Source organism: Alnus glutinosa, chromosome 14 (assembly GCF_958979055.1).
Source record: "Alnus glutinosa chromosome 14, dhAlnGlut1.1, whole genome shotgun sequence".
Taxonomy (NCBI): Eukaryota; Viridiplantae; Streptophyta; class Magnoliopsida; order Fagales; family Betulaceae; genus Alnus; species Alnus glutinosa.
The window spans coordinates 15,340,899-15,352,968 of record NC_084899.1 but is presented as its reverse complement, the minus strand read 5'-3'; the positions used below and the strand labels follow the sequence as shown (position 1 = coordinate 15,352,968).

General features: G+C 33.2%; 1 protein-coding gene across 1 annotated transcript; it reads left to right on the top strand.

Annotated features, from left to right (window-relative positions):
• The first annotated feature begins 6,028 nt into the window (after positions 1-6,028).
• Positions 6,029-11,521, top strand: LOC133856940 (mitogen-activated protein kinase kinase kinase 3). The gene is made up of 11 exons (XM_062291999.1): positions 6,029-6,637; positions 7,480-7,794; positions 8,516-8,603; positions 8,737-8,799; positions 8,927-9,087; positions 9,221-9,296; positions 9,744-9,803; positions 9,970-10,077; positions 10,187-10,423; positions 10,614-10,717; positions 10,815-11,521. The coding sequence occupies exons 1-11, from the start codon at positions 6,240-6,242 to the stop codon at positions 11,080-11,082; spliced, it is 1,878 nt and encodes a 625-aa protein (XP_062147983.1). The 5' UTR covers positions 6,029-6,239; the 3' UTR covers positions 11,083-11,521.
• Positions 11,522-12,070: the final 549 nt, after the last annotated feature.

Here is a 12,070-nt window from a genome sequence, read left to right as displayed (position 1 = left end):
TAGTTTTTAATTTCTTTAACATTTTAGTTTTATATTAATAGTTTTTTTTTTTTTAAAAGTTATTCATTTATTTTTTTAAAAAAAATAGTTTTTTTTATTAATTTTTAAGAAAATAAGGGTATTATATAAATATTTCGACAAAAGTTACATTTTTGGTACATTTTGGTAGTTTGATGAGTCACATGACTCACATTAGTATACTTGAAAATTCAGGGTGCTATTCGAAAACCAGCTGTTAGTTTAGGGTTTTTTTTTTTTTTTTTAATATATATTTTTCCCAATGAGTAACGTTAAAAACTATATACATTTTTATTTTACAATTATCCCATAATTTGGATTAGTCATTGTTAAAAGAGTAATGCTATCTAAATACCACAATTATCCTACAATGCTTATGTGGCAGTTACAATAAACATTTGGATTTTTTAATTTTTTAATTTTTTTTTAACAATTAGATCCAATGGTTGTTTAGGAGCATTGTGAGATAAAAATGTAGTTTTCTAGCATTACACTTGTTAAAAGATAAAATATATCTAAGAGTTGATTAAGACTATTACATCAGCATTATAGAATAATTGTAAGATAAAAAGTAATTTATAGCATTACTCAGTAAAATCACAAACTACCGTGAATTTTAAATTGTAATTTTATCCTAAAATTAAAAATTAATATTTTTTTGGACAACGAGAAGAAACCCTATTCACAGTTAACTACACGAAGATTATAAGTGTGTTTGGTAAAGATTGTTGAGATGATTTTTTATTTTTTTATTTTTTTGAGTAGTAGTAATAGTGATTAATGTGATATAAAGTATAAATAATTTATATGGAGAAAAAAAAAGTTTAATTTTACAGTGAGTTTTTTTTTTTTTTTTTTTTTTTGAGTAATAAAAATAGGAAATACCTTATATCCGGATGGGTTGTAAATCCCTCATTTTACAGCAACCAATTATAAATGGACAAGTCATAAAAAAATCACAAAATACAATAGACGTGAAAACACCAAATCATTTTTCAATAACCCTATTTTCAATTTCTCCCTCTACGACCCACTGCAAGTTTCCATGAAAATTTATAGACTCAACGAATTGAGGCTGAAATTGTAAGTGCCACTATGCGAAAAGAGTAAATGGGTTAGGGAAGTTAGATGAAAAAGAATATAGATATATTATGGATTATGCTCACCACTATCCTTTATGATAATAGAGTTTATAAAACAATTAACACCATTGTTTAGACAAACTAAAATAAGGGAGTCATCAAAATGAATAAATAAATAAAAAAAGGGTTCCTACTTCCTAGTAATGTGGCGCCGACTCCGTCCTTTGATAGAATGAAGATAGGCGATAATCTCGGGCGACACCAATTCCGTAGCAAAGACAAAAATAACAACGTCTTTAAAAAAAAAAAAAAAAAACACGTAGGCCATATCTACCCTAAACTAAAATAAATACCTCTCCAAAAATTTTGAAAAAATAAAAATAGGATTTGTATGAAAAAAAAATAGAAAGTCATGGTCCTTGGGGGCCGGGGGAGACCGGGCAGAGGGGCTATTGTGTCCCTAGCTCTCTCTCTCTCTCTCTCTCTCTCTCTCTATATATATATATATATAAAAGGCATTAACTTTATTTTATTTAGTTGTCTCATTTTCAAAACACATACAAAATTTTTTACTTTATGTAAATCAAAGTGATCCCCCTCCCTTTTCCAATTTATAATGATGCCCCTTTCACTTGAGTCAACTACTTTTTATTTTATTTTTTCATTTATTTCCTTCTCCAAAACATACTCATAATATATATATATATATATATATATATATATATATATATATATATATATATATATATATATATATATATATATATATATATATATATATATATATATATATATATATATTTAATTCTTCATGTAGTGCCCTCCCCCAAAAAAAATAAAAAAATAAATAAATGAAATTATTTTTTTGGATGATGTCGTTTAAAAAAGGTATCTAGCTTTTTATTTATTTATTTTATTTTTTACAATGTTCTCTATAGGCTATACCCATATTTTAATAATTGGGAACAAAAACTAGGATTTAAAAAAAAAAAAAAAAAAAAAAAAACTAGATATTGTAATATTTTTTAAAAGAAATTAAGGCGCACAGAACTTCTAGAAAATTTTCAGATATGCTGTCAAACTTTCACGTGAATTGATTTTCAAACTTTCACGTGAATTTTTATATTTTAGATTGTTCTTTTAAGTTAATGTGTTGATGAATATATAGGCATTTTAAAATATGAAAATTTGTGTAAAAAACACCTTACAAGTTCCGTTTATATGTTATAAATGATAATTAAAATAATATTAAAAATTGTTAATTTATTTTGTTATTTATATTATTTAATATTTTTTACAATCAATTTTATTTCAGCATTTTCTTTTAACTTTTCCTCAACCAAGATCGGAATTACGCCATGATATTTATTTTAATTAATAGGACTTGTTAAGATTGTGCTATAATATATAGTTGTGTTGTACTCATTTATTTTAACTAATAGAATTTAGTCAATCATTTTAGTCCGTTGGGATAAGATAAAAAAAAAAAGTCTTGATAGTTCTTAAAAATAACAATTCAAGAAAATTGACTAGAATTTAAATGTTTATAAGGAAATTTTGTTTGGACATGTGAAGGAAACAAATTGGTGGGCACGTGTCCTTATCAAGTACTCTTTAACAAATAGAAAAGTTTATTTAATTTAATTAGACATGTGTATTATTTACGACACTATTTATATATAGGATATTATTAATGTTAGGGATCATGCCGGCTCTGCCTCCCGATTCCAAAGCCAATTGCGATTTTAAAAGTCACATCAACTTTACGAAGATAAAAAGTTGACCAAAAAAAATAAAAATGGTTTCTAATATTATTCATAAGAAATAGGAGGGTGAGATCATAGATCAGGTTTGGATGGAATAAATTCTTTAGTGTATTTGTTAAACTATTTTGTTAGAGCAATCTGCTCTATTTCTCTGATTGAATAATAAAAGTATTATAATTTTATTTTAAAAATAATAGGAAAGTGAGAGAGATGTTAGATTTAGTATCACAATTCCCTTTTTATGTGTTGGATATATATATTTGAGTGGATATACATGACAAAATTTTAAAACACCTATTTCTTTTGGCTCTTTTGTTCCTTTATTCGTCTGTAGGGATGGATTTAGGAGAGTCGGTATAGGCCGTGCCCCCTCCCTCAATTCCAAAAAGGAAAAAAAAAATTAGGTAAAATAAATTATAAGATAAAAAATAAAAATTTAGCTTACTAACAGCTCTAGCCCACAAGAGTTTTTGGCTCCGTTCCTCTTAGTTTGTATTCTATATATTAATTTGGCCATCCAAAACTACAACACCAGGCTTTCACGATTGCGAAGACTAAAGAGAGTTTACAAATAGCCTCACATTTTTATTGATTTATCATTTTCCAGGTTATATCTTCAATTAATTTAATTTTATTTTAATTATTATTGATTTAAGTACAAGAAGCAATGAAACCAACCCATGACAAAGAAGAGTAACCTAATCACAGCTTTTCAACACGACTTAAACCTTTTTTTTTTCCTATATATATATAAAACGACTTAAAACTTGAATAAATAATGAGACGATAAATATGTTAATAGTGAAGTAATAAAATATTGATATTAATTTAAAAATAATAATTAAAATTGGAAGAAAATATACATAATGATTAGAACAAAAAAATAAAAAAATAAAATAAAAAATATATATATATATATATATATATATTCAGAAAAGATTGTAGCAATATTGTTTCGGAATTAGGGAGGCAAAAGAGGCAGCACAAATGAAAGTTGAGAAAGAGGTACCACCATCTTAATTTACCGCCCACAGATTGTATATATGCTTTTAAAGAAGAAGGGTGACACATTGACATTCTTCTGGTTGTGTTCCAATATAAAATTCCTCGATCATTTTGGTCATGTGGAGCCTTTGTATTTGATCACTTTTCTTAATTAAGTGAACTGTCCTATCATCAAAATAGTGATCAAAATCGCTCGTTTGAGTGTGTGTTTTTTTCTTTATTTAATTATTTTTAAAATTTTGAAATACTAAAAAAAATGATTTAAATTTTTATATTTGAATGATTTAGAGAAAAAAATCGGAAATATATATATATATATATATATATATATATATATATATATATATATATATATATATATATATATATATATATATATATATATATATATGTGAATTAAATTGAATATGTTGGAACAAGTAAAATTAAAACTGAAAATAATAATATTAATAATTACCCAAAAATCGTTCACTAAAAATGAACCATTCACATAATAATAATAATAATAATAATATTGCATCCCATGCAATACTCAAAATATATATATATAGATCATGCAATACCCAAAATATTGCATGTACATATCTCAATCCAGAATCCATCGTCCGAAGCTACTAAAAAATAACTTCACACGCACTACACACGTACGCATACAGAGATATAATGAAATGCATATATTTGCTTTGATTACTCATGAGCCACTTTCAACCTTCACTTTGAGACAATTTTTAGGCTCAAATTAAATTAGTTGTCGACCAACCTGTTTAGAGAATAATAAATAAAATCATGTTAATAGGAAAGAAATTTTATCGTTGCCATTTAATAAAATGCCATTTTTTTTTAATTATTTTTTTACCATTTTCTAAACGGATTCCACCATTGTCCAAAACCATGTTAAAAAAGTTTTTAAAAAGTAAATAATTAATAAAGTGAGCCCCTTCCATGGTAGCTTGTCCATGGTTAAATATATAATATTATTTTTTTCCCGAACCGTGGTGAATTTTAAAGGCAATGTGAATTGTTATGCAAATGACATGCCAGGTGACGCACTTGGCAATGAGTAAAAAAATTCCACCCGTACATGATTTACACCTTAATAATAAAATAATAAAATATCACAATTAAAATAATAAAAAAACAATTGTCATGGATACACCAATCCTCCCTAATACCCCTCGTGTCGTGGACTCCCCAACCCCAACCACATCCCCAACCACTTCGCTTCTCCTCCGCCAAATCTTTCCGTGCCTTTCCCACTTTCCATCTCTCTTCTCCCCCCACCCTTTATTTATTTATTTATTTATTTATTTATTATTATTATTATTACTTACAGAAAAAAATCTTAATTTATTCTAAACTAGTTAGAGTTAAGTTTATAAATAATTGCATTATTAGCCTTTGGGGTTGGCTTAAATTACAAATTACTCCATGTGATATAAAAAGTTCACGAAGGGTCCTTGTGGTAAATTATAATTACGAATAACTCTCTAAATCTGTTTTTTGTCCACTAAATTAATAGAATCAATTAGTTTGCAATGTCATATAAATAGTGAGACAGCCTCTAAATATCATCATTTATATTGTAATTTACTAATGAACTTTGTTTACTTGGTGGACGAAGTGATTTGTAATTATAGTATCACAGAGATATTCGTAATTTAGGTCAACTCTAAGGACCAGTAGTACAATTATCTTTTAAGTTTAAGAAGAAAATCTTAATTTAATGTTTAAAAAGTGTGATTATTAATATAAATATAGGAATAAAACATTAAGGTACCCGAAATTTAAAATGAAGAATTAAGACGTTGGGTCCTAATCCGAAGGGCTTCTCCATCTAAAATCTAATCCTTTTTTGAGGGTACGCGTGAATAGTCGGTTTTCTCTCAGCTACAAAGTGCACAATCATCTAGGTAGATTCTCTCTCTCTCTCTCTCTCTTTTTTATTTATTTATTTTTATTTTTTTGGAACATCGTCGGCATGCACATTTAGTCATTTACAAGAGGCAACCAACGAAGAATACACACGTAAACTGAGAACACGCACATGCATACATACATGCAAAAGCATACATGATACATACAGATACTGAAGCATTTTCTCTCTCTAGGAAATAGCCACGTCATTTCGCCCCTCTTTATCCAACCACCGCCTGCCGTCCTCAAAGTCTCTCTCTCTCTCTCTCTCGCTCTGCTCTCTCAAGTCTTAGCTGTTCCTCACTGTAGCCCCTTGGCCCCCCTTCAGTACTCTCTCTTCTTCTTCGTATATAACATCACAAACACCAAATCCAAAGTTTCTCTCTTTGAGGCTTATCCTCTCCTTCAGGACTCTCTCTCTGGCTCTTCTATTGACTTCGTCGGCAGCTGAAAAATGCCTGCTTGGTGGCCGGTGAGAAAGTCCTGCAAGAACAAAGAACAAAACCCAGTTAGCGCCCACCTCAATCCCTCCAAATCGTCAGTCAAGAATGACAGACTCAAGGCCAAGGACAAGGAAAAGCCCAACAGCTTCGACGAGGTCGTCTTGCGGAATTCGCCGCGTACCAGCAAGGATTTCGGCGGCTCCTCTGGCTTTTCGGGTTGCGATTCCGATGGCGGCGACAGGGTAGGCCATCCGCTGCCTCTGCCGTCGATTCTGTCCGGGAACGATTCTAACAACAGCGTCGTGGTCGGCTTGGGATCTGGATCCGGCTCGGTTTCGAGTGTGAGCTCATCTGGGTCATCGGAGGATCAGCCGGTTGCTCAGGAACATGGTCAAGTCGGTCAGTTCAGGTTGGTTTTTGGAGCTTTGGAAGATTTTTTTATTTTTTTGTGTGATATTTGGTTAATCAATTCCAGGTGTTTGATTGATTGATTAATTGTTCATTTCTGGTGGTATTATTGATGTGTTTATTTGGATTGGTTTTAATACAATTGATTAGCAAAAGAGGCACCTTTTTTTCCACTAATTTTTTGTTGTCAGAGTTCTGGTTCTTGCATATGGGTGGTTTTTCTGGTTTCCAATCCAAATTCAACATGTGGGTGCTTTCTATAAAGGGGGGTCTTTCTGCTTCCCAATCGAGATTCGACATATGGGTTTTCCGTCTTTTTCGATCTGTCAGCCTTTTAAACCGAGTTTTGTTACTGCTACTCAATTCTTTCTCACGGTTTCTTCTTTTGTCAGATTTTGATTGCTTTGTACTGGGGTTTCCATCCTTACAACCAACACAAACCACGTGGATCTGCTGTCCGTTTTTTCCTCTGAGCCTCTTGAACTTAGTTTCAGTTTTGTCCATTTCTATATTCTCTCTGTCTCCCACCTTGACAAGCTAGCTAAGTATATGCCTTCTCTTGGCTTGTTCCCTCGAAATGGATGAGTATCTTTTGTAAATAAATGATTGGATCTTTTAAGTTCTTTTGAGAAATGAAGCTGTAACTATGCAAGTTGTATATTTTCCTGGAAATCTTGATCACATGCATGTTCCGCCTTACGCTAAGTACCATTCGTTGTTAATAGTCCCTGCTTCCTGCTTCCATTAGCAATCATTTTAGATATTTCCTGTCTTAAGTGTTTCAATGGCCTTGTATTCTAACGCAAGTGTGAATTATAACAAATGTTATGTTCTGGATTGTAGAGGACTTGGTGATTCCAAGATCAACATGAGGCCAAGAAGCCCCGGACCAAGCTCGAAGGGCCCCTCAAGCCCCACATCACCTCTTCATCTGCGGTGCGCCTTGAATTCGGAGTCTCCAACGGGAAAGCAAGAAGACGGGAAGAGTCAATGTCATCGCTTGCCTCTTCCTCCAGGTTCTCCTACTAGCCCTTCCGCCTTGCCCAACACAAGAACAAGTGGAGTAATTGAAAACACAACTTCTACACAGTCCAATTGGAAGAAAGGAAGGCTTCTAGGAAGAGGGACTTTTGGGCATGTATACCTCGGATTTAATAGGTAATTGTTGTGCTTAAGATATAATACTCGGTATACCTAATCAAGAAAAGGGCAAAGTGCACTTGCACCTTATGTGGTTTGATGCCGTTTCATTGACACCCCCTGGATTTTCAATTTTTCTAATCAAACCTCGTGTGGTATCTAGTTGTTTTAATCAACAATTTTCATCAAGCTGGAAACATATCAGAAAAGGGTAAAGTGCACTTGCACCTTCTGTGGTATCATATTTTTTAATAGAAACCATTCTTCTTATCCTACCTTTCAGTATATTTCCTTCTTTAGGGGCAATCTAACAGAAAGTATAAGGTGTTATAGCAACTTTTAAAAATAAGAAACCAGTTCTGTAGATAAATAATAGAAGACTTATGTAGCTTTATATATTTATCGAGCAACTATATATGTACAAAGAGTTTTTCTTTTTTTTTTTTTTTTTTTTTAAGAAATTCTCAACTCCATGACCTTGAGGTCCATGTGAGTTTCCACATGTGCACCGGTGGTGCACATGTGTTTCAGATTCAATATTAGAGGCATGAAGTGTGTGGGTAGTGTGAGTGGTCCACATGGTGTTTCATGTATACAATACCTATCTTGGCATATTCACAGGGACATGAAAAGAACTCTGCAGCAATTTAATAAAAGAATTGTGAAAAAAAAAATGCAGTAAGAGTAGCATTTATCCTGTTTTCTCACTATTCCATTATTATATTTGCGACTGCAACAGTGGAAGTGGGCAAATGTGTGCAATAAAAGAAGTCAGGGTTGCTTCTGATGATCATACTTCAAGAGAATGTCTCAAGCAACTGAACCAGGTAATATGTTTATTAGTATATTTATTCCCTTCAGTTTTCACTTTTTAGTTGTACATTTGAATTTTCACTTTCAGAGTGCATTTCTTCATCTGGCAGTACATAAGATTTTGACTGAATTTTTTCTTGTCAGCAGGAGATAAATTTGCTTAGTCAGCTGTCACATCCAAACATTGTTCGATACTATGGGAGTGAATTGGTAAGAGTTGATCTCTTAAAGGTCAATAATATGTGCCCTACACATAACCAGAAACACACCCTAAATGTAGTTAATTGTGGATACTGGATCCTACTTTTGTAACAATTCTGCATTACCATGTTCTCAGGGTGAGGAAACGCTCTCAGTTTATTTGGAATTTGTATCTGGTGGCTCAATTCACAAATTACTTCAAGAATATGGTTCCTTTAAGGAACCTGTTATTCAAAATTATACCAGGCAGATTATTTCTGGGCTTGCCTACTTACATGGAAGGCATACAGTGCACAGGTATTTGGCTATTAATTTTAGTCATGGTCCCTTAGTATTTTGCTCCTGGCATTGCAGCTTTGTCAATTTGTTTATGATTATTTTTTGATGAGTGTTTCTTTATGATTATTAAGTAATGTGTTTTTCTTGGCAGGGACATCAAAGGGGCAAACATCTTAGTAGATCCTAATGGTGAAATCAAGTTGGCAGACTTTGGCATGGCTAAACATGTATATTTATCTTACCCCATAAATAGAAGTCTAATTCTAAAAGACTAGAGGCAATAGTCAGAGTTCATGTTATTACAAAAGCGTATAACTCTCTTAAATAATAATAGAGCCCAGAGAAGGAAGAGTTAAAATAAATGCTATTCTTGTAATGCAGGTAATGTAAAATAATTTTGATTTTCAACAGAAATTTGAACCGAAAATGGGTCATAAGATTTTAGTTCTCTCTCTCTCTCTCTCTCACACACACACACACACCTGTTTGTATGCAACCAGCTAGACCGAAGGGCATATAATCTACTAGCATGAAGCAAGCATGGCATATTGTTAAGTCAGAAACATATCTGATCTAGGAACATTGAGAATATTATGTTTTTGTATTCTTTTTTTTATTATTGCTTTCTAGTTAATTATCAAAAGCAATTCTGATTTTTTGTTCTTCTTCACCAGATAACAGCTTGTTCCTCAATGCTTTCTTTCAAGGGAAGTCCTTATTGGATGGCGCCTGAGGTATATTATCTCTGTCTCTCTCGCTCCCAATACAACCCCCTCTCTTCTTCTCACTCACCTGCACATTATCCTCACTGTCTTTTTGCCTTTTGAACCTTTTGTTTCTCCTATGAGTGTTCACTAATGTGTTTGTTACTCATGTTTCTATCTTGTTTTCTTATCTCAGGTTGTAATGAATACAAATGGCTACAGTCTTGCTGTTGATATTTGGAGTTTGGGATGTACAATTCTTGAAATGGCAACGTCCAAACCACCATGGAGCCAGTATGAGGGGGTGCGATATTGGATATTCATAAACTGTTTCTTTATACCACACATTTTGTTATGGCCATCTTTGAAGTGTTTGTAGGACCAAAATTGATATGTTATGTGGCGTTGAACAGGTGGCTGCCATATTCAAAATCGGTAACAGCAAAGATACTCCTGAAATTCCTGAAAGGCTTTCAAATGATGCAAAGAGTTTTATAAAGCTATGCTTGCAGCGAGACCCATCAGCACGGCCTACAGCCTTACAACTACTAGATCACCCTTTTATTCGAGACCAGGCAACGACTAGAGTAGCAAACATAAATGTGACCAAGGATGCCTTCCCGTACATGTTTGATGGAAGCCGCACACCGGTAATGACCTAAGATTGTTGTCCTTCCCCCTAAAAAATATTATCTTTTTAAGTTTATACCTTCTAAAATTCTAATATAGGAGGACCCGATATATTATGCCTGCCTTGATTTGATTCTGTGCGAACTTTTTATAGCACAAATCACAAATGATTTAAAGCTAATATTTTACTTGCTTCAACTTCCTGAGCAGCCAGTGTTAGAACTCCATTCAAATAGATCAAAGATGACTTTGAGTGATAGAAATTATGCAACAATGCCAGTTTTTGCCACTTCAGGAACTTTGAAAAGCCCAAGGTAATAAGATCCTGCCCTTTATTCTCTCTCATTGATGCTTCATAATTGTATGGCATTATGAAAGTGAGTTTGGTTTCATATGTTTGTTTATGTGCAGGGATAGCATAAGAGCGATTACATCTTTACCTGTATCTCCCTGTTCAAGTCCATTACGACACTATGGACCTGCACACAAGAGCGGTTTGCTATCTCCTCCTCACCCGGCATTTGCAATGATGGGACAAAGTGGCTATAATTCAAACGACTACTCGTCATATACAACGATGAGAACAAGCCCATCGTACACTTTTGATCCTTGGCGGGAGACCTCTCCATACAGAGCCCATACCCCCCCTGGTGGCTCACCAAGAACAAGACCCATTTGATTATGTAAATACCAACAAAATCAGAAAATCTTTCCTAGTCTCTACGGAATGCTTCATGACTGAATTTGGGAGGATATAGTATATTCATGCCCCCTATATCTTTCAGACAGTTAGGCAGTTACTATTTTGCTTACCTCTTTCTAGGAGTGACTGGATTCTTTTTGTATGGGGGGAGCTTTGGAGGGGAGCAATAAGAGCAGCAAGTTTTTTCTTTTTTTTGGCAAGTAGAGCACCAAAACTTCAGTGCATGGGGGCAGGTGCTGGATTTCATGATCTTGTAACAATCTGTTGATTGTTGTAAATGGAAGGTGGTTCCTGTGTTTGTAACATTTCTATTGTATATTAGTTCACTGTATAAGATTATTGGTTAATACCACCAGTGTAAGCAAGACATACTTGTTTATAGCTACACTGAAAGCTAAAGCTAGGCTTTTTGAAAGATCTTGGAGCTTAGGATTCGTGATGCCCAATTAATATGGTCTGTTGGCTTTTATCCTATCAAATTTTGGAAAGATGAACAAGACCACCAAAGTCTTGTGCAACTCGAAACAGCCAATTTGGTAAGATTGTGTGGCTGGCTTGTAGGAAGCTGGTTGGAGACAATTTTAAACCTTAAAAAACCTTAAAAAACCAAGAGAAATTCTGGGAGGCTTCACCCTGCCGTTTCTGGTTGTCTTGTTCATTTTAAGCTACTCTAAGCAAAGAGACGTTAAAAGCATCCCTTCCTCATATCAATGATATCATCATCATCTTCTGGTACCATATTTCGGGCACAACCAATTATATGTCCCACACGTGTCTATAAATTATATTTGGGTAGTTGAGTCGGTTTCACTTTCATCCTCTACCGAAAAATCTGATGGCTTTTTCAAGCAAACGGAAGGTTCCTGAAAGGCTTGGATTTCTCTCCCCCCTGATTTGACTCTTGAAACTGAAGTAGTATCCCATGGTCAGAAACACAAATAGAATAGGCTATTCTTACAATATT

What these genes read in the sequence shown, in the direction of transcription:
- LOC133856940 (XM_062291999.1), top strand. Translation starts at nt 6,240, where the DNA reads ATGCCTGCTTGGTGGCCGGTGAGAAAGTCCTGCAAGAACAAAGAACAA. An exon ending in CATGGAGCCAGTATGAGGGG is followed by an intron (nt 10,078 to 10,186) that starts GTGCGATATTGG and finishes GGCGTTGAACAG; the next exon opens with GTGGCTGCCATATTCAAAAT. An exon ending in TTGATGGAAGCCGCACACCG is followed by an intron (nt 10,424 to 10,613) that starts GTAATGACCTAA and finishes CTTCCTGAGCAG; the next exon opens with CCAGTGTTAGAACTCCATTC.